Source organism: Gastrolobium bilobum, unplaced genomic scaffold (assembly GCF_033153095.1).
Source record: "Gastrolobium bilobum isolate Gb01-03AN ecotype WA unplaced genomic scaffold, APGP_CSIRO_Gbil_v1 utg5821, whole genome shotgun sequence".
NCBI classification, from domain to species: Eukaryota; Viridiplantae; Streptophyta; class Magnoliopsida; order Fabales; family Fabaceae; genus Gastrolobium; species Gastrolobium bilobum.
The window spans coordinates 313098-335895 of NW_026898670.1; the positions used below are offsets into that span (position 1 = coordinate 313098).

Sequence of the window (22798 nt, forward strand, 5' to 3'; positions counted from 1 at the left end):
GACAATGGACAAAGCTTAAAGAAGATCAAGCCCCAAGCTTCAAGAGAAGAATCTAAACCCAAAGTGTCCATAAATAATATTTTAGAGTTAATTGTGATGGTGATTGATTACTTGCATGAAAAGCTTAAAGTTGTTTTTCCAAAACACATGCATTAAATCATCATTTGATAATGAGAAAGTTTCCTAGCATATCTTATTTATGAAAGATAATATTAGACATTTATCAAATGCTTAAAACTGATTACAATTTAGTTGAAACAAAGAAAATCAATCCTGAACGCATTTCCAACATTTGCAACAGGCTGGGAATCGATTCCCTGCATATGAGAATTGATTCCCTCTCTCTGGAAAAGTTGGGAATCGATTCCCAGAGCAAGGGAATTGATTCCCTCCTGCACTAGAAGACAAAAATAACGGCCATAAAATGGCTAGTTTGCGAAAATGGCTGAATAAACACTCATGGGGGGCTTCTACAAATAGGAATCATTGTTCCATTGATTTGACAACACTTCTTGATCATTATTCTTCATTTAAATCATATTGTTTGCTTATTCTCATTCATCTTGATCATAAACACTCTGTGAGCTTTATTCTTGTGAAAGTGTCAACGCCAATAGTTCTTCAACTTGTATAATTTGTACTTTTAGAGTACTTAGCTATTGTTAAACACCTCCATTTGATTTCTTGAATAGTTAGGGGAGTGAACCCTTTACACTTGAGAGGTCACCAAATTCTTAAGAAAATTTGGAGTGAAAAATTGTAAGGCATCAAGAGTCCGAAGTCTTGAAAGGTTGTAGTGGTTTGTCAAGCACCCTCAAGCTTGATAGCTAGTGAAAAAGTTTGTTCGAGCGGCTTCAGTCTAGACGTAGGTCACGGTGGTGGTGACCAAACCAGGATACATCTAGTTTGCAATTTCTCTAACCTTGAACTCCTTGCTTTAGTCTTGAAATTGCATTTTTAGATTGTGTTTATTTATTCGCTTGCTTATTTTAGTGATCACACACTTACTCATACACTTAGATTTTTCCTTGTTAAATCATTTAATTGAAAAAATACTCTTTAAAATACAAAGGAGGTTCTTTGCGAAAAGATTTTATAAAACTCAATTCACCCCCCCTCTTGAGTATTGAAGCCACTTGTCCAACACCTACATCTACTCTGGCTGCTTGAGGGTTGAGACTCAACCTAATCCATCGTATTATGTATTCTTGAAGACTTTGGTCTTACCTTTGCACGTACCAAGTTTGTATCTGGGATTACAATTGGGTCATCGCCTGGTGGAATCAATAACTCATTGCCGATTGGATACCAGTGTGCAACATATACCTAAGCAATGTATCAGATGGAGAATACATGGTCAACATAATCATAATGGTTCAAGGTTGCTGCCTTGCACATTGCTATGATGTGGCTGCATGGATACTTATATGTTGTGAACTTGCCACATTGACATTTGTGATTGAACAAGTCCACCCTCATTGATTGACCAACATCATGTGTAGATTGATTATATCCCTCATTGATGATATTGAGTCGGATGATGATTGGATTGTGGAACCAACATATGAAGCATTTTTGGAAGATGTTGAAGAAGATCAAGATCCCTTTGGCTTGGATGATCCAAATGAAGAAGAAGAGAACTTGAATAATTTGAAAATTCCCGAATTTATTGGTGAATTTATTAGTGGAGAAGGGGATGAAGAAGATGATATTGACTTGAACTCCAATGACTTAAATTAGAGATGTTAATATCTTTTATAATTGTATTACCTAGGTGTTTTGATTTTAATATGTATTATGATGACTGAGTTTGAACTTAACTTTTATTTCCTTTAGTGTTTGCACTTATATTTGTGATGACTTATGTATTGGTGTGTGTCGGATATTTTTTTTTTTTTGATACATAGTAAACTCTTACGTTTCGTTTACGTTTCTCGATTTTACATTTTTGCTTTCCCCTACTGTTTCAACGTAGACTCTACGTTTTAACAACGTTGCCCTACAACAAAAGGAGAGGAAACAAAGGTTGCTGGTACGAAGAGGACAATATCTAAACTCCATGAGAGAAGGCAATACACAATGCCCAAATCAGACCCATCTATCCCAAACATACATGTTTTTCTCCCTCCAAGTCAAGAAATTCAAGTTTTCGTAACAGCCCCTTATCCGGGAATTTAAGTCATCTTCAAAGCCCCATCACCCCTTGAACAATCTTCTCTTTATTATCTGTTCCGGAAGAAGAAAGGAAAGAAGTGTCAGCAATACCTGAAGTAAACAAAGAAGATAAAGCTATAAAAGAGAGGCGATTTTATTTTTATCCATCACCGCGGTGTAAACCAGGATACTCTGAACCAGAATTGGTCACTTTGTTTCCCCAGACATTTCCAAAAACAAGTATAATTTTGGCAACCCTAAGCTGCAATTCTGTTCTTCAGCAATCTTCAAATTACAGGGAAAGTACTACAAATAAATCAAATAAATTTGTAGTGTATACCTCCTTTTTACTTTTTATTTTCTTTACTAATGTTACCTACCTACAGAATTAAAATAGATATTTTACACAAGAAAAATGAGATTGGATACTCGAGTTTAAAATTAAAAATTCAACCAAGCTTTATGACACTTCAAATGCCTCAAGAATAGAACTCATCTATGAAATGTGTCTGCATGATTTCTCCTGCAACTCCATGAATGCCATCATGCATAAGCAAGACAAGCTAAAACTCCACCGGTTCTTTAATTTGTTGATCCAATGTATTTAGTGTACTGTAAATAATGCTTCTTCGTGGGTGGGAACAGTCTCCAGCCACAAAAATGTTATTTGTCTTCTCAACTTCGATCCAGCTGCATCCTGCTGGCTTTTTCAAATCTTTGTTCCTCATCATCCTTCTGACCTCCATGACTCCATCCCATTTAGCATCTGCTGCATACAAATTTGACAATATGATATAGTTTCCAATATCGTTAGCTTCAATTTTGAAGAGTTGGTCTGCTACAATACGCCCCAATTCTACTTCATGATGGATTTTGCAGGCCCCAAGCAATGTCCCCCAAAGATTTGCATTAGCTTTAACTGGCATCCTGGTCACAAGAGAATATGCTTCACTAATGCGGCCACCTCGAGCTAGGAGATCTACGACACAAGCATACTGTTCCATGGTTGGTTTCATACCATGGATTTTCTCCATTGAATAAAATATCTTCAGGCCTTCATCTACTTTGCCAGCGTGACTGCAAGCAGATAATACAGATGTAAAGATAACATGATCTGGCTTGATTCCCAGTTCGAGCATACGTGAAAAAATCCCAAGTGCTTCTTCACTCATGCCATGCATAGCACACCCACAAATCATAGCAGTAAACATAACCAGATCCTTATCAGCACTTGATTGAAATATCTTACATGCACAGCCTATGATGCCACATTTGGCATATGCATCTAAGAGGGCTCCTTTAAGGTGAAGATCCTCAAAACAAGACCGAATAATATACCCATGACACTGGCTCAGCAAGTGGACTGATGCCATTTGTGTGCATACTGGAAGGAGGCTCATGATAGTCACTACATCAGGCTTCATCCCTCGAGCTTGTAAGTCATAGAACAAACTGAGAGCTTGCTCAGGACAATCATTTTCAGCATATACTCGAACCATAAGATTCCAGGTGGTAAGGTCTGTCTCTGACATCCCACTAAATATCATATTTGCATCATGATGTGATCCTAACCCCACATAACCTGAAATCAGTGAATTGCATGTGACCAGATTTCTTTTTTCTGATAGATTCCAAAACATTTTGTCAGCATACTCCATGTTACCACATTTAGAATACGCATCGAGTATTGCATTCCCAATTGCTGTTGTAGTATCACTTAATATAGATCCAGCCCTAATTGAATAGTTGTGTATTTCTTTAACCTTTTCTACTCTCAAAAGAGATGCACAAAAATGGATTATGGTCAATATTGTAACTGAGTCAGGTCTAATTCCTAGTTTAAGCATCAAACGTAACAAGCTGAGAAATCTTGAATGATGCCTCTTCTCTCCAAAGGCATCAAGAATAGAATTCCATGAAATCAAGTCTTTCCTGGATATCATAGAAAAAATATGATATGCTTGTTCTGTATAGCCACATTTTGCATAGAAACTAACTAAAGCATTTCCAATGGCAGTATCTTCAAAAAGGAAAGGATGTCTTAAAATATATGCATGGATTTGTTTCCCCATCTGCAAGTATTTCAATTGCGCACAAGCCGGAAGTATGCTGACAATGGTCACAGAATCTGGCAATAACGTCTCAAGAGATAGTAAATTACCAAACAGATCCAATGCTTTTAACCATTCGCCATTGGATGTGTATCCTGCAATAATAGCATTCCAAGAGACCAAATCCCTTGAATCCATTGCCCAAAACAAAGATTCTGCTTCTGTCATCCGTCCAACTTTTAAGTAGAAGCTAATCAAAGAATTATAGACAGAAATATCAGCTGACAATTCAGGCCATTGCAGCACATGAGAGTGGATTTGCCTTCCCCGACGATAGGCAACATTCTTATCAAATGAAGCACAAACAGGCAGAATATTTGCAACAGTTGCATAATTTGGTTGTATAGGTCCTTTCACCATTAAACTGAACAATGTGAATGCATCTTCTAATAACCCATTCTCAGCAAAGCCTGCAATCATTGCATTCCACGAAACAACATCTTTGTCAATGATATTATCAAAGACAGCATATGCATCATGAGACACCAGCCCACACTTTGCATACATTGACACAAGCGCATTTCCATCAAGGGTGCCTGCTTCAAAACCAGATTTGATAACATAGGCATGCACACTCTTTCCAGCATCCAGATCCCCTAAACGAGCACAAACAGGAAGAACAATAGCAACAGTAACTGAATTGGGCATAGCTTCCCCACTCGAATGCATTGTCCTAAACAACCTAATCACATCACCATCATATTTGTTGGACCCTGAAAACCCAGACAAAACAATATTCCAAATAACAGGATCACAATGGCTGAGCTGATCAAACAGCTTGAGGCAGTCATCAAGCATGCCGCATTTAGCATACATGTTAAGCAACGCTTTATTGGTAACCTGGCAAGAAACATGACCTTGTTTAACAACATAACTATGCAGAGCTCTGCCCAAGTTGGTAGCCAAAAGGGCAGAGCAAGATTTGAGAATGGCAGCAAGGACATTGTGATCTGGTTTAAAAGCTGCACAACCATTTAAGCTGTGACGGAAAAGGGACAATGCTTCATTGTGCCTGGAATCTACACATAAGCTCCTAATGATGGAACCCCATGTCCTGAAATTGTGTTGAAGCATGCCCACAGGAAGCTACAAAGGGGACTTTAACGTTAGACTACCTTTGAAAACAGAACAATAGAGTTGAAAGCCACGACAAGCTCAAAACTTGGGCTTTCTAATTCCTCTTTCTTGTACGAAATAAATAATAAGGATAGTGTTCGTTGGCATTTTCACAAGCAGGTAGCGTGCTAAATGAAAAAGTCCAATCAACGCGTTGGTTTCTGGCTACAAATGGATTAACGGGAAGTATCTGGCTGCTGACTTTTGTATTCTCCGACCATATGGCCCGCCGCCGTTTACGACGGTTTCTTCGCCGGGAAAGTGACCATCCGCGGCACCTCCAGGAATAGATTGAGTTTTCTAAATCTTTAAATTTGGAACACACTTTTACAACTAGTGCGCACAATGTCATCTTCCATTAAAAAAAGGGGGAATATACTGAAAATAATATATATATTCCGAGTAAAATAATCTTGTGAATTTTATTTGGAGTAATTCTATTTATTACGAACTCTTTTACAAATTATAACGAAATTGAGTTACATATTCGCAGTTCAGGTATTTCATTCTTAAAAGTATTTTCTTAATAAAAAATCATATATTTTTTGTGTGTGCATATAACGTGTATATTTAGGGCAATATAGTAAATATATTTTGCTTGAAATGACTCATTTTTCTTTTATCAACGGACAATCAAGATCCTCTTTTGGCGACGTGATATTGTATTTTAATTCAAATACTAAACATTAGTATGATAAGCAAACAGGTATCCATACTTACAATTATAGTGGTATATTAATATTTCTGTTGATTTTTTTTAAAGAAAAATAAATATATAATAATAATAATAATCATCATTGTTTTAAATGATAAGCAATTTTTCTGTTCAATCAAATTTTTAAAATTTAAAAAATAAAAATGGGGAAAATGAATGTTGAGAGATCAGAATATTAGATAAAGCAGAAATTAAAAAATAAATAGATATTATTTGTAAACTAAGAGTATTAATTAATTCTATTTTAATTTGAAATTATTAAAATGATTATTTAAAAATAATTTAATGTTACGTTATTCATCTAATTTTTTTTTTAACCTTTTTACAACTTGATGAATAAATAGGTTAGTTTGTTTAAGTAACTGCAGTTTGCATCTTGGCCACTCGGTTCATTCCACTAGGCCCTTTCCTTTATTAACGTCAAATACATCAGCAACACCGTCGTAGTATTCGTTTCAAATATTCGATTCCATCACTGATCTTTCTCTCTCTTTCCCTTTCTCTCTCTCCGCCGAAGATGGCGCCGCCAGCGGCAGTAGTTGAAGGCGGCCAGGCGCCGCAAGGGAGGCAGCAACAACAGCAAGGAGGGTTTGGCCTCACCGGAATCATACGCATGGCGGTTTTCTGGTACTTCGCTACTAAATTCTTCTCTCCCAAAAAGCCTGTCGAAACTTCCGCTCTCATCTCCAACCTTTTCCAGAAAGCACAGCCTCTGGTGCACTCTCTCTCTCTCTCTCTCTCTCTTCCTACTTCCCCCTCTGCTAACTCAACTTCCATTGCATGATCATGATCTCACTTCGATTATTTATTATTATTATTATTATTTTGCATTTAGTTTTCGAAAAATTCAGTTATGCCGTGTTGTCTCCACTAGCAGTATTTTTCTTCTATATTCTCTTGTCTAGTGACTTAGATTGAGTTTTGAACATAGGTTAGCTACTTATAGGACGTTGATGATACTTTTAGGTTACGATTTTATGATTGAACGAAATTTCGTCTTGGCGCAGTATGAATATTTATGTGAGATAGTTTTGTTCTCGATCAAAGTCTCGAAATAAACAACTCGTGCAGAGAAAATTAGGTTTTTGTGTACAAAAGGGAATTGCATATTTTTGTTCACTTAAGGAATGTAAGTTTGAACTTCACGAGGGGATTACATAACTGAAGGTTAACTTACTGGAAAAGAGATGGATAAAATAATTGTGTTGTGCATGAGCAGACAGAGTTTATCAGTATTATCTTACTACTAGCCTGTGTTCTGTTGTTGGTGCAAACTGCAATTGTTTTTCTAGTTCGTGTTGCTTCTTGTTTTCGTTCTTAATCAAGTTCTTTTTGGATGCCATTTTGTTCAGGATATGTGGCTTTATCTTTCTGAGCGTGAGAAGTTCAATGACTTTGGTGGTGAAAGTTCTCTTGTATGGCATGAAACCAATATTCCATATGCTGTTTGGGGACCTGAGAGTACCAGGTCCCTTAGTTTGAAATATCATCCATCTGAGGTATGACTGCCTGAAAATGATAAAGCTAGCTATGCATGATTTATTTATATTGGTTATTGAAGTTTAAAGTAGCTCCCTTAATATTGGACTTTATGGTTACTTATTCTTTTTCCAGTCTTTGAAGCACAATGGAAGTCTATATGCTCATGTTTTCTTTGCACAATCTGGATATTCACCTGACCCTAGTGACCCAGAATACCAGCCTCAGGCAGCATTTGGAAGGACACATCGTATGATTTTTCCTTCTCATTAATACTTTACTCACTTTAAATATGTTTAACTTTAAGAAAGTGGTTTACAAGATGTGTCTCTTTTTATTGGTTTCAGCTGTTGTGAAGCACTTGCCCAAGTCAAAAGCAGATAAAAGGAAGAGTCTATTGGGAAGTTCAGCAGATTCTAGTGAGGCTCAAGTGACATCCAAGGTTTGTTATTTGCTCATATTTTTATAATTAGCTTTTTGTGAACTTGTTATGATGGTACTTTGGTCCTTCAGTTCAAGATCTTTATTCTGTTGAGTTTTGACACATTAGAACTATCATATTATATTCTTCATAATGTCGAGATACTTTTATAAATTTCATATTTCATCATAGCTTGAACACGAGGAGGATTTTTGAAAGCATTGTCTTTATCTTCCCTCTTACATATTTGTCCTCTGTGTTAGTTGGTAGCATGACGATGCCACAGTATATGTGAGATAACTTCTTGTATCTTGATTAAGTATTATTATTGTTTACTTCTTTACTCTGATATAGAAAAATAGACACTTGTTGAGAGTGGGAAAAACTTGGATACTTTCTTAAATAACAAAAGTTGGGTTAGGACATTCCATCAAAGGACACATGCCAGAAAATTTATGTAAAGGTTCCAATAAAATTTAAGTCAGGGTTCACAAGACCTTTCTTAATAGGAGATTATACAGTTTTCTGTTGAAGCATGGATTTGCATTTTTTTAAAAATTTATTTGTTTACTGTCTGATACTAGTGAAGTTCTATTTCTAAAGAACAGATGGAAACTAATACACGGATGCAGCACCTTTAGGGGACATGCAAGTAATGCTGAATATTAGTGTTCAATGTTTGCCACCAGGATATGTTACTTGCTGATTTCATGATGATCTCAATATTTATCACTTTTGGTTGTGTTAGGTGGTTGATGATGCTGAAGATGATTCCAATGACGATGGTCCTGTGGAGTGGGTTTCATATTGGAAACCAAATATAACTATAAACTTGGTTGCTGATTTCACTCAGTATGTTTCTTGGAATTCATTAAATTTGTTGGTGCATTTTCTTTTATCTATACGTGCTGGTGTTTTGCCAGTCATTATTTCCGTTTATAAATTGATGTGTGATGATTATTATTCTGTCATTCTATGAGAAAATGTCACACAGGAGATGAAAGAGACAGTCAGATAAATTGGCCTTCTTTTAATTGGAATTATTTTGGTCTTTAGTTTTGCATTAGCTAGTACCAGGGATGATTGAAATATTTAGCCACCTTACTTAGAATGAAAATCAATTTTTACTCTTCCTTTCTCTTTGGATTGGAACTTCACAAAATTTATTTTCGAAGATTCAGCTGTTTATTCATGAATTCCACCTAGATCATAACAGCTTAATTGGTACTTTGGGATGCCCATCACTCTACTCAAGGAGAGAGAGAGAGAGAGGGGGGGGGGATGAATTGAGTTTTAAAAATATTTTCGCAAAATGCCTCACTTTCTTTCTTGAAAACGAATTTCTTGAGTTTATATGATTTGACACAAGTAAAGTTTAAAGAATAGAAATTAATACAAGCAAATAATATGCAAAGTATGAATTTAAATATGCTCAAGTATTCTAACAATGCTTATGTAAAGAGATAAGGAGTTAGAGAGATTGCAAATAAGATATATCCTGGTTCGGTCACTACCACCGTGACCTATGTCCAGATTGAAGCCGCTCGATCAACTTTCCACTAATGGTCAAGCTTCAAGGGTGCTTGACAAAACCACTACAAACTTCAAGAATTTTGGTTCTTGAAACCCTTACACTTCCACTCACTTTCTTAGGCTATGAGCAACCTTTTCACTAGGGTCTCACTACCCTCAACTTAAATAAACAGAAGGAGAGTGCTTAGAAATGGATTTGTACTCTTAAAGTACAGATTATACAAGTTGAAGCTTATGGGTATTGATCAATGACACAAGAATGAAGCTCAAAGAAGTTTTATGATCAATATGAGTAAGAACAAGTAATAAATGTGTTTGATTTAATGAGAATAATAAAAAATGATTGCAAAATCAATGGAACAGTAATACTTCATGTTCTGAATAGCAATAAATGAGTTTATATAGGTGTTGGTACTACAGCCCAGTAAGTATTCGAATACTTTTCGTGAGGTATTCAAATACTTCATCAAGTATCCGAAAACTTTTCATAAGGTATTCAAATACTTTGTTCTCAGCACAAGTATTCGATTACTTTCTTGTCAGAACTTAAGTATTGCAGTTTTCGAGTTGCAAAGCATTCCAATCTTGTCTCTAATCACTTCTAGTAAAATTCCTTGACTTGATAAAATTGTTTCGAGGTTACAAAAAGTGTCAAGGGTCTTTTTCATGAGTTATTCAAAAACTTTCAAGTGATTAGTGTCATGGATAATGCATGTACTTAATTAAGTATCCTTTGAGCTCATTTATGCACCATTAATCAATTACCTTTACATTCAGATCTAAGCCCCAAGGATATACTACTATCTTGATTATGTGTGTTGAAGGTTTTGCTTCTGTTGTCTTGTTGAATTGCTTCCTTGGACTTTTTGATTGTTGCGAGTTGTATTATCCTTGAAGTCGCTTCCAAGCTTGTTTGTTATCATCAAAACTCTTGTATAATTGTACTCTTCATTTTGAGTGCATTGGTTTCACATATCATTCTCAAGACTGACAATCCTGGTAAACTAAAATTATTGTTGTTTAGAAATCACTTAATCTCAGTAGAAGATCATGACTATAGAATCCTGGATCTGTGTTACGACCCATTTGCAAGGGGCATTGGAGTCCCACTTTGGTTGCATGGGTGACTATTGTGGGTTTTATAAGGCCTTAAGAACTCTAACTCTTTGAGCTGGCTTTTGGGGTGATGCACCTCAAGGTTCTTATTAAGTGGTATCAGAGCACCCATTATGCTTCGTAGATTGGGACCTGGGACTGGAACCCGAGGGTTGGACCCTTGGATTTGCAACCTCGGGCTTGGGCTGCGAAGCGTGGTTGAATGTTACGACCCATTTGCAATGTATGGGCATTGGAGTCCCACATTAGTTGCATGGGTGACTAATGTGAGGTTTATAAGGCCTTGGGCACTCCCACCTTTTGAGCTAGCTTTTTGGATGGTGCACCTCAAGGTTTTTATCAATCTGGAATACAACCTTTCAGTCCTAGAATCGGCATTCACTTAGGATGTGAGTATTTAATCTTAACTCTATAGCTGCCAAGACTGGTTGGCTCACCCTTTCACAACCCACCTCACTGTAAATGTAGTTCCATGGGTGATACTAGTCATACAATATAAATCTTGGAGACTAAGACTTAATTTGCTGTCTTAAATTGTTCCTCAAATAAAGCCATTGAACTTTCTTCCTCTACATTTCCTAGATTCATTTCTGGTAGGAAGACTTCTAAAATCTTACTTCTACACTTGTATGTGGCTGAGCCAGTTAATCGATTGATATTCTTTCTAATGCCGCTGATTGTTATGTTATACTTTTCCTGATTGCAGGTACCCAAAAACAGGCATACCACCAAACATTGCTCCATGTATCCTTGTCGTTTACATTGTTTTCTATTTGTTATTTCCTTTTTATTACCTTACCCGTTGTTGTTTTTGGCATTTGTTTCTGGATACCATGTCTAGAATTAAAAAAATATTTTCATATTATGCAAGATTAATATATAGAATAATGGAGAACTTGTGGATGGCAGGGCCTTATATAATTGAATACTTTTTGTTTTTCAAGTAATTTTTTTTTTTTTTTAATTTTTCTCTTATTTTTTGAATTTTGAATTCCTTGTTGACCTTCCAATATGTTGACACTGGGTCACTGACATATTCATGCAAGTTAGCTGATCATGTGTTACTTTCCTTAACTTTTGGTGCCCAGACATCAACATCGATCCTATTACTGGGAACTACTATCCAACTGTTTTTTTCAATGAGTTCTGGTTACTCAGGGATAAGCTGATACCTTTGAATGAGACAGTAACTGAGTTATCACTTAATCTGGAAGTTGGTCCCATTAGTATGACGAAGTGGCAATTATTCCTGCAGATTGACCAGTCCTTCCAAATTCACCGTAGTTATGGAAGCATGCTTGAAGGCGAGGCTGATGAACTTAAGGTCTGTTGTTTTAGAAAATTTTATCACAATTCTACGTTAGTATAGTAGACTGAACTTATTTGATGGAACATGCATATTGAGTACTGAGATGACCTCATATATTTGGGTACCGAGTTAAATGTTGGTTTGTTTGAGATTTAAGGCCTTTTTCTTATTTTTACTGCATCCTTCTCTATGAAGTTGGCTTCACATTTTTGCCAGTTATAATATCATGTTATTTAATTCCAAAAACGTTATATTTTGTCCTCTTTGGTTGTAATGAGTAGCAATGTTTTACTCAAGCACTACTGATTAATTGAGGATTGCTTTTTGAATGAGATCTTGATGAAAACAGCAATATTGGGGGTTGGAAGACATTTTAATAAAGATAATATTTAGTATTTTCACAAAATCTAGGTGGGCATACCTCTGATTTACTGTGGACTGTGGCTATATGCTCCATAAATAGTTAAGCTGTCTATCATAAAAGCCATTTCTGAGTTTCTTATGATTTTCTGAAGACTTTGGGTAAATTATTCCCAGGTATCAGGTGTTAGATTATGTATATGATTTTTTTTATTTTTTTTTTAAGTTTTGTATCAGATATATGAGGTCTTGGTCCCTCGGGTTGATATTTGAAACAAAAGTTGGCATTGGAAAACATCAAACAAATTTCCTTCCAATTTAAATGATACGTTATTTACAGCCATATCTTTCTTGAATCTTGATAAATTCTCCCACAATCTCATCCTTGATCTTTGACCCATATTACTTTATGATTGAGTTCTGTCCCTCTTTTGCTGTGGTCAGTGCATCTCCATGTTGTATAATCTCGAATGAAATCATCTGATAGTCTTTTATTGAAGGTACACCTATATTATTTAGGTACATCTTATCCTATCCTACCTAACCTTTACCTCACAATGCTCATGTCTACTATGCTCCTTTATTGGATTTGTCTCTTAGTAGCTTGGCATTCAAACTGTAAAGCACTGCTTATTTATGTAATGTATATTAATGCTCTTAAATTTAAGATGAAGTTTCAAAATATAAAAACCCCTGTGTTTGTTGTGCATCTGTCTCCTCTATATGAATTGATAAGTGCCTTGTTTCTCTAATTGTCTGACTAATTATATCAGAGGGTATTCTTGGAAGGAAATCCTTACCTCCTGGCAGTTACCATGGTTGTTTCTCTTCTTCATTCAGTGTTTGACTTCTTGGCTTTCAAGAATGGTATGAATTTTCTATAACAATCTTTAGGAAAGTAACTCCAAAAACGAAATCTATATGGAATTGGTTAGAGGCATAGCTTATCATCTAATTATTTTCTTTCTACCCAGACATCCAATTTTGGAACAAAAATAAATCTATGGAAGGACTCTCTGCAAAGACTGTTGTTGTGAGCTTTATTTGTCAGCTTATTATTTTCCTTTATCTGCTTGACAACGACACCTCTTGGATGATTCTTGCAAGCTCTGGAATTGGTTGCATTATTGAGTTCTGGAAAATTGGAAAAGCCATGCGCATAGAGGTATTGTTCGTGATCTTCTAGCTTATTTTTTGCCCTGTATATATGAACATATTTGATAGGTGTGCATTTTGAATCTTTGATATAAAAATTAGCATGGTTCAAGAGGCAATGATTGCTGTTACCGGCTTTACAAGCTTTCGCCCCTTTATTGTCATGTATACCAGTACAGCATGCGAGTGCATGTGTTACTGACATTATGAGTTTCACCCCTTTATTGTCATGTGTCGTGTATACCGGTACTACATGTGCGTGTGCGGGTGGGTGTGTGGATGCGTGCATGCACTATGTGGGTGCAGGTGCTGAACCTACCTTATGCTGAAATTTCGTTTTTTTAATTAGAAGAATGGGAGGGCAAGGATTGAATTCTGGACCACTTTGATCATAGAGATTCTAATATCATGTTATGAACCAACTCTCCTCAAAGATTAAGTTATTAGGTGAAGACACGTGAATTTTTAGAGCACTTTGGTCATAGAGGCTCTAAAATCATGTTGTGAACCAACTTCACCCTAAGTTTAAGCTATTAGGTGAACACACATGAATGGCTTTATAATATATCCCTAATGCTGCAAATTATTTTTTTCCCAGATTGATAGGACAGGGAGGATACCTATGTTGAGGCTCCGAGATCGAGAGTCATATGTAAAGAATAAGACAAAGGAATATGATGATATTGCAATGAAGTTTTTGTCCTATGTTCTATTTCTCCTTGTTGCTGGCTTCGCTGTTTACTCACTGAAGTATGAGCGTCACAAGAGCTGGTATTCTTGGATTCTGTCTTCACTCACAAGTTGTGTATACATGTTTGGTAAGCACTCTTCTAATTTGGTTTATCATTGTGTTTTGGGGGGATGCTATCATTTATGACCATGACTATTAAAATTGATTAATTTAAACAGAAGTGCCTAGACTCCAATAAATTTGGTAGGATTAAGTTCCTAACTGTTGCAGTTCATGCATCCCGAGCAAGATTGTCCTGGATCGGGATGAACCTTTTTCCCCATCGGTGTTAATTACACGTGCTGCTGATATAGCGGAGTCTTATAAATTAATTGAGTTAAACCTTAAAGCAAAGAGTTTTTATACATTTGTTTGAATAGATGAGGATTTTTTACTCTCTTTTTTTAATTTGGGAGTTGAATAACCAAAGTGAACATCCCTTATCCTGCTGTAAGCATGATTAATTCTCTCTATAGGAAACGTAAATTAGAAAAAATATCTGAATTTTTCTTATTATTTATTTTGGTGTTGTATTTGGGCCAAAATAGAATAAATATGAAATTCACTTGTAGCAAATCAACAATGTTTGCTACTTTCCTTGGCAGCATTTTTTATCATTTTTGTTAAAAAAGATCAATGTCTTCTTAGTTATTACCCCCCCACCCCCCCCCCCCCCCCCCCAACACACACACACACACCCCCCTCCCCTCCTTTTCTACTTATAAAAAACCACAAAAAAAAATCACTTCCCATTAAACCCGACCACCAAAAAAAATCACTCCCCGTTAAACCCGACTAGCGAGTGTGGGGTGGAGGATATCCTTGTACGCAGACTCCTCGTTAAACCTGACTAGCGAGTGTGGGGTGAAAGATATCCTTGTACGCAGCCTTACCCTTGCATAATTGCAAAGAGGCTGTTTCCTGAATTCGAACTCACGACCTTTTAGTCATGAAACAACAGTTTTATCACTGTTCCGATTCGCCCTCTTTTTCCTTTTCTACTTATAGAAAGGAAAAAAAAAAACTCTTTTTCGTAACAGATATTTGACCAATTTTAACATAGATGTTTCTGATCATTAAGTTTGTAATGTTTGTACTCTTTATACTGGAAAACTGTCGCAGGTTTTATTATGATGTGTCCTCAACTGTTCATCAACTACAAGCTTAAATCTGTTGCTCATCTACCTTGGAGGCAGATGACTTACAAGTTTCTCAACACCATTATTGATGATCTTTTTGCCTTTGTCATTAAAATGCCAACACTACATCGGCTTTCTGTCTTCCGTGATGGTAAGATTGGGATCATGACCACATGCTTTTGGGCAACTGCTTTATATACTAAGGGTAGCCTCATTTTAAGATTAATAAGCTTGTAATGCATGAAATGTTGTCTCTTCTTCTTCTTCTAACAAAGGAGGTGCTAAGACCTGATGAGGGGAGGAGGAAAGGTGGGTTAATTGTGAGTAAAATAAATGTGGATAGAACAAAAAGCCATTGACATTTGAATTTTTTATTGTAGCAGCCTCACTAGTCTCTTTCTTTTATAATTATTTATATAATGGAATTTTGAATCCCAACCTACCTGAGAGCTAATAAACTTCGCATTTGAACTTCACGGTTGTGTGGTTGTATCAAGATGAAGGTTAAATTTTTTTACAATTTGCATGCACTCATTTATGATACAATTTGCACGCACTATGCAAGCATCAGTTCGTCAAATGGCCTTTATCGTTGTCTTAATTTCTTTTGTCCTTTCCTGCCTCGCAGATCTTATCTTTCTCATATATGTATACCAGAGATGGATTTATCCAGTGGACAAGAAACGTGTGAACGAATTTGGTTTTGGAGGTGAAGATGATCAGGTTGTAGATTCTGCAGAGACGGATGCTGCAAAAGAAGAAGAGAAGAAAACTAATTGATTTGGTTTTCTCTCAACCACTTCGAGAGAATTTTACAGTAGACACTAAACACTGTAGAATTCAGTAGGGATTATTTTGTTTTTCTCCCCTTTTGTTATACATTTGCTATTAGGTTTTTTGTTTAAAAAAAAAAAAAAGGGCTTTAGTTTGGCCTTGCCTCCAGGAAGTTTTACTAGGAGCCAAGGATAGGGTATCTGATTACTGGGAGGTTGACGGTGATGGTCATACAGCTTTCTAGTTTCCTTGTTTTGTGTATTAGAATGCCCTCTCTATAGTTTCCTTTATTATCAAATGCCCATTTTATGTATTTTTTCCACTACTAATGTATTTCTAACTAATTTATCCTTGGTCGTAATTTATTTATATTGTAATTTGTTTTGAACACTTTTTTTAACATTTCAAATTAAACTTTTACAGTTACACCAGCCCAATCTTCCACAATCCCCGCTACGCTATCATTGACTGTCATTAGGCAATTTGGAAGAGAGTAATGTGCCTACGATTAAAACACGATTTGGGACATCAAATAGGTTGTTCTTATAGATCTACTTAGAATTGTAAGGTCGTGGACCGGTTGTGTTGTGTCTTAGGGGTGACAAGCTTTTGTTTTTTAATATTGATATATATGTAGCCAAAACGATTGTCTAGAGATAATATGAATCATTGAATAAAACAATTGGATCGGCTCATGATTAGTTTAATTGTTTTTTAAAGGTTAGTTTAATTGTTTTATTCAATGATTGTCTAGTTTAATTGTTTTTTAAAGGTTAGTTTAATTGTTTTATTCAATGATTGTCTAGTTTAATTGTTTTTTAAACCGTGGATATACTCAAATTGGATCGGCTCATGCTCAGATTAACCTAGTTTAGAATTTGTAAATGTTCAGCACCAAGACTTAAGTCGATGATTCAATAAAAAAAATAAAATTAATAGTAGCCATAATTAATTAGACACAACAAAAGTAGAATTGAAAAAAAAAATTGTATTGGAAAAAAAACCGTGTTAAAAAATTCAAAAAATAAATTGTATTGGATTGGTTCCTAAATTTAAATTTAGAAACCAATCGAATCGAAATAGAATTGAAGTTATATATTTTCTTAAAATAATATCTTTATGTAAAAAATATAGTATTTATTTTAAAAAATTATTATATCTTAAATTAAATTAAATTCTCCCTTTTTACTCCACACATATATTATAAAATAGTAGCTATATTTAGAATTTAAATTTTTATTTTGATATATTTTGGTGAATTAATTTATATTTATATTAATATATTATTTCTATGTGCTCATGAATTTGACAAATTAATATATTGAAAATTTTCAAAAAAAATTAAAAACCGATCAAATTCAAATTCAAATCCAAATTAAATTATATTGAATTTATTATATATAGATGATATTATAAAATAAAAATGGTTTGGTGCTACTTGTAACGTTTGACCGCTTCAAGAATCAATTATCCCCACATACTAACACGAGACTTTTCAGTGTGTTTTTTTCTCACTTGCACGCTTCCCGGGAAAACTTCTCAGGAGATCACCCATCACAGAAATTGCCCCAAGTCAAGCACGCTTAACTATGGAGTTCTTCCATTCCGATTATCGAAAAGTAGATGCATCTAGTTAGTATAGGTAGTACCAATTAATTATTATAAGCTATCTCAAACTGTGCAGTCTCATACTTGCACAGTCTTTGGAATCTATCTCTTTCGGGTGTCGGTTCGATTCATTCGTTCATGTAACCCCCGCTGGAAACCTGTCAGAAGTCGCTCCTTATCCATGCCCTTTCGCACCGGCGATCACTCCCCGCTCTCGTCAGCACTATCAATATTTATAAAATAAGCTTAAGTAAAAAGTAATATTTTAACTTTTTTTAAAAGTTAGGAATCTTGGCTAAAAAAAAATTGTTTTATTTTTATTTATTTTTTTAAATTCTATTCAAATACACACATAAAGTCAAAATATTCTTATTAAAAAAATAAATTATTAAAGGCAAAAAAAACAGCGCAAACGGAGTAAATCTAAGAAAAAAATGTTTATTTAAATGACATAAGTAAAAAGAATTATAGTCACCAATATAAAAGTTGGTGGTTTGGTTTGAGTGAGGGATTAAAAAGTTGAAACTTGAAAGTCAAAGAAATAAACTAAAAATGGCAAAGTCGTCGTCATCAATCACAGAAGGAAGAAAAATGGAGTTGGAATCTGTGAAGAGGTACTTAGAGAAAGGATGCCAAAACGCATCTACTAAGACGACGCCGTTCGATGGAATGCCTTCCAGATTCTTGGAACCCTTAATCTTGAATGGCCTCCGCGTCGATCTCATCGAACCTGGCCGTGTCCTCTGTTCCATGAAGATAACACCACGTTTACTCGTTCGTTCCTACTCTTTCTATATATATATAATTAATTAATGGTTAATTAACTTTGATTATGTGTTTTTTTTTTTTTTTCCTTCACTCCTAGAATTCCGGAAATTCCTTGCACGGTGGTGCCACCGCTACGCTGGTGGATCTGGTTGGGGCAGCCGCGATTCCCTCTGCCGGATATTCACCCAATTCTGGAGTTTCCGTCGAGATCAACGTCTCATACTTGGATGCTGTCTCCGTCGATGTCAGTATCGATCTTCTTATTTTGAATGGAGGCATTTATTACCTTGTATTAAATATTATTTTAAAAAAGGAAGTATTAATTTTTTATTTTTTTAAAATTATCAAAACATCAAATATATTTATTTTAAGAAAAATGTTTTTCTCATTTTACATGAAAAATATTATCTCATGTGATACACATATCGAAATCCGAACCAACATTTTTTTTTTCTTTTCTTTTAACTGTGGGATCCACTTAATTATGTCTCTACATAAGACAATGTTATCTCATGTAACATCAGAAAAGCATTGCCCCTCCCTTATTTTAATAATGCCTGGTGATTTTTTTTACTACACTGCCACCTTCAACTTTTGACATGGTGCATGTCAAGTATTATTGATATCAAATTTGTAGTTTTGAGTAGTTGGAAATTGTTCTGGATAGCCCAATCGATTAGCTCAACAGGGCAGTCTCGCCCCAAATAATCAACCCACGTCAATTTTATTGGCCCTTGCATGCCAACACTGCTATCATTGTTCCATGTAACAAATTCTACAATGTAAGACACCGGAATGTCTTACATTGGCATGCAACCTTCCTTTGGTAGCGTACCAGACCCCCAAAATGGATATCCCTTTGCACAGCTATTACATCAGCGACTGTTACCAGCATAACAGGGGTTGCAAAGTGCATTGCCACAGTAAGGCATGGTACTTTTGGCTTTTTCCTAGGAGAGTTGACTTGGCTCACCTTCTCGTACAGGCAAGACATTATCTCCTCTATAAATATCCCTATTCTCACCCAACGTATGGCATCTTCAACATATATGTCGTTATCTTGCCTCACATAGCCATTGTAGCCCTTCTCACCCCCCCATACCACACCTGAGACTTCATTGTTAAGCTGGGTGACGTTGATACCCTTATAGTAACCACTACACCCTATCAGGGTTATAAATTGGGCTCGCAGCCCCACTAATGGTACAAAAATTATTTTGCTAGTTTCTAGGATTGTATTTGTTCTGTCTTAGAGACAAATATGTCTAGCCCAATAAAGTTAATATGTTGCTTTTGGATCTAGGTGCCCTCTCTAAAGTATTTATGGATTAGATATCCTTGAGTCAAGTAGGTCACTGCGCACAGAGGAACAATAAACTGTTTTGCCAAAGGGGTGTTGTGTGTGTATAGTGACAGTATAACAGTAAAAGAGAGAGTGTGTATACCTGTAGGTTTTACCTCTTATTTATAGAGTTTACCTATGAGTATTGAGTGCTGGACCTTCAGTGCTATTGTGAAGGGCCTAAGCCTATATATTATGCTGTTGTATTAGGATTGGTATCTTTGATTTGATACCTTTCCTTAATTGTAATTGATTTATATTTGGATTGCCCTTTGTTGAGTTTATCAATATATGGGTCTCATATATAAGTCCATAACAATATTTGGGCAAAGCAAGGTGTTATAGCATAATATTTAACTAATTATTAATATAGTGAGACAGTGAGTTCTACACTCGAGATCACTTGATCATAAAAGTTATGATATCATTTGAAAAATTATTTTAATCCAAAAATTTAAAATATTAAGTGAAGGGCGTGTTAATAATTGTATATCCTAATTTGTGTAATAGGAGGAGATTGAGATTGATGCAAGGGCTCTAAGGGTAGGAAAAGCAGTAGCAGTTGTAAGCGTGGAATTGAGGAAGAAAAAGACTGGGAAAATATTTGCTCAGGGGCGCCATACCAAATATCTTGCCGTTCCCAGTAAAATGTGAAGATCAACAAAACAAGTATGCCACTTAAAGTAAGTGGTTCAATGTGACCTCATCTTCTTGCAATTGGTTGGCAATTACCAAATATATCCAGATTTCACTTCTGATTAAGTTTCCTACATGGTTCCGCGGTTGTTACATGTGTGATGTTCCCTCTCACATTCGGGAGAGAAGAAGATTTCAACAAAAGTATAGGGAACCTAGAGAAATCATGTTACTTTTACTTTTCTTATTTTTGTCTTTTTCTTTTCTAAACATCAGAAGAGGATTTATGTAAGTTCCAATTATTATTATTATTATTTTTTCTTAATAAAAGTTTACAGAGAAACGTGTTTGTGCATTTTTATTTTTATTTTTTTGGTCGATTGTGGGGCCAAGAGGCCCAAGAAGCAAAAGTTACATTAAATTCCCAGATGCCAATCGTATTCTAAGCCTTTGAGGAAACTGCTCCATCATAGTTCAACTTTAGCCATCCTGGCTCTGGTGGAATCCAATGTTGTTCCTCTCATTCACTACGTTAGGCATATCCCCAAGAAGATAGGAGCCTCATCCCTTCGATTCTTGAGGGATATGTGAGCTGACTATTTTGCTCATCCAGGGTAATATGGCATGCTTCAGGGGTCCAAAGACATCAAATGCCTTCGGAGAACCCCCACAGCATCTTCCATAATATAATGAGAAAAACCCAAGCTTGGTTGCCCGGGTGCCACTCACAACTATCTGAGCTTTAGGCTTCTGGACCAAGCTTGACAGCGTTCCACGAAAGTGCTTTTTGGCTACACCCTGACAATTCCAAATGATTAGGTTCATTGGGCAAGGTTTACGGGCACTCGCCTCCCCATTATTGCACTCTGTGTCCAACATGCTCTCCTCTAGTACCTCATATTCGCTGACTGTGGAGCTTTTATGTGGATTATTTCACCATCCATCTTGTGCATTTCAAAGTCCAAAATATTGTGTGTTCCATAATCACATAGTACTTGTTATTTCTTTTATCAAATATAGTAAAAAATAATATTTGTAAACTATATTTTTTTCTATCCATATTCCATATTTTTTTTTTTTTTTTTGGACAAAAAGTATGTACTGCTTGCTCGAGCACAGAAAATAAGCTCAGTTTCTGTTGTTGAAGACAGTGGGTGATATTATATCACTAAAAGATTGAACCCATGTATAGAACCAGAGGAGGTAGATGATCAGAATTATCACTGTGCAATTATAAATATTAAAATTAGAGAACTGACTTACTTGAAATCAGATGATGATGCAAGCAGAATGATGAAATCAGATAGAATGATATGTCAGAAGTAGAGGAATTAAATCCGAGCCCACAGAACGTGTCTCCTTAAGACAATTTGCCCCCTCACTGATGCCTAAGGTTGATGGACACTTGTCTCCCAGGATAGAACGGATTACGTCTGAAGAATGGTGGCACTATCAATCAACAGCCCAAACGAACACAACAATTGCCAGAAGAAATCACACCGGAGGATGAACAACAGTATGCAAAACCGGAAGGAGAAAAATTCCGGCAGAGTTTAAGTGCAGAAAAAACTAGATAAATTTCTGAAGGTGTCAGTGTCTATTTATAACCGGTCACGATGAACAGTCGCCGGCGGCGAACCGCCGTGTCTACTGCTCAAAAAATCCGGTGGGTACGCGTGTGTGTGGTGAACCAATGCTCACCTAGCTCCTCCCCCTACATAAAACATGTAGTGACCCAAGGGCCAATCTAAGAGAGGGAAGTGGGAGCTTATATACTCTCCCACTTCTTACTAATTGTCCAATGTGGGACTTGTTGAAACCCACACACCTCTTCATCTTCCCTTTTCTCTTTTCTTTATTAACCCACTTCTTATTCATAACCAATGGATCATTGTACATTAATTCATTCATTAATTCCAACAGTTTCTACTTATTAAATAAAGAAGTCATATCTTCTCCAAATCAGTTTCTACTTTTTAATTTTCTCTCTTTTGTTATATATATATATATATATATATATGGGAAAAATGTTTGTCATTTTAAATGATATAAAGTTATGTCATCTTAAGAGAGAGATAGACACAACATAATTTTTTTATTTAAAATTTAAATTAAAAAAAAATCACTCACTTTCTCTCTCCTGTGATTTCTATTTTTTGTGTCTATCTCTCTTCTAAAATGACATAACTTATGTCATTTTAAATGACAAACACCAAACTCATATATATATATATATATATATATATATATATATATATATATATATATATATAATGTCAATGGTGCGGTCAAAAAATTATAACTATGTATTACGAGTAGTACATAATTATAA

General features: G+C 35.6%; 3 protein-coding genes across 4 annotated transcripts; 2 read left to right on the forward strand and 1 right to left on the reverse strand.

Moving 5' to 3' along the window:
* Positions 1-2481: 2481 nt before the first annotated feature.
* Positions 2482-5601, reverse strand: LOC133318165 (putative pentatricopeptide repeat-containing protein At5g08490). Of its 2 annotated transcripts, XM_061520145.1 has the most exons (2): positions 3323-5601; positions 2482-3217 (listed from the first exon to the last, which is right to left on the reverse strand). In XM_061520145.1, the coding sequence occupies exons 1-2, from the start codon at positions 5337-5339 to the stop codon at positions 2718-2720; spliced, it is 2517 nt and encodes an 838-aa protein (XP_061376129.1). In that variant the 5' UTR covers positions 5340-5601; the 3' UTR covers positions 2482-2717. The 2 variants fall into 2 exon arrangements, with proteins under 2 accessions (XP_061376129.1, XP_061376127.1); XM_061520143.1 differs by having other exon boundaries at positions 2482-5601.
* Positions 5602-6506: 905 nt separating this feature from the next.
* LOC133318154 (uncharacterized) lies at positions 6507-16483 on the forward strand. The gene is made up of 12 exons (XM_061520124.1): positions 6507-6811; positions 7449-7595; positions 7711-7825; positions 7923-8017; positions 8745-8848; positions 11352-11389; positions 11734-11969; positions 13088-13181; positions 13289-13479; positions 14068-14287; positions 15322-15489; positions 15967-16483. Exons 1-12 carry the CDS (start codon positions 6614-6616, stop codon positions 16116-16118), a joined length of 1758 nt encoding a protein of 585 aa, XP_061376108.1. The 5' UTR covers positions 6507-6613; the 3' UTR covers positions 16119-16483.
* A 1740-nt stretch (positions 16484-18223) lies between these two features.
* On the forward strand, positions 18224-20805 carry LOC133318164 (uncharacterized). Its single transcript, XM_061520142.1, has 3 exons — positions 18224-18494; positions 18586-18732; positions 20341-20805. Exons 1-3 carry the CDS (start codon positions 18273-18275, stop codon positions 20482-20484), a joined length of 513 nt encoding a protein of 170 aa, XP_061376126.1. The 5' UTR covers positions 18224-18272; the 3' UTR covers positions 20485-20805.
* Positions 20806-22798: the final 1993 nt, after the last annotated feature.

Excerpts from the sequence above, each read along its gene's own strand:
- LOC133318165 (XM_061520143.1), bottom strand. The coding sequence starts at position 5,339 with ATGCTTCAACACAATTTCAGGACATGGGGTTCCATCATTAGGAGCTTA.
- LOC133318154 (XM_061520124.1), top strand. The coding sequence starts at position 6,614 with ATGGCGCCGCCAGCGGCAGTAGTTGAAGGCGGCCAGGCGCCGCAAGGG. Across the intron at positions 11,390-11,733 it reads ACCACCAAACATTGCTCCAT|ACATCAACATCGATCCTATT; the intron begins GTATCCTTGTCG and ends TTTGGTGCCCAG. Across the intron at positions 13,182-13,288 it reads CTTCTTGGCTTTCAAGAATG|ACATCCAATTTTGGAACAAA; the intron begins GTATGAATTTTC and ends CTTTCTACCCAG.
- LOC133318164 (XM_061520142.1), top strand. The coding sequence starts at position 18,273 with ATGGCAAAGTCGTCGTCATCAATCACAGAAGGAAGAAAAATGGAGTTG. Across the intron at positions 18,495-18,585 it reads AGATAACACCACGTTTACTC|AATTCCGGAAATTCCTTGCA; the intron begins GTTCGTTCCTAC and ends CTTCACTCCTAG. Across the intron at positions 18,733-20,340 it reads TGGATGCTGTCTCCGTCGAT|GAGGAGATTGAGATTGATGC; the intron begins GTCAGTATCGAT and ends TTTGTGTAATAG.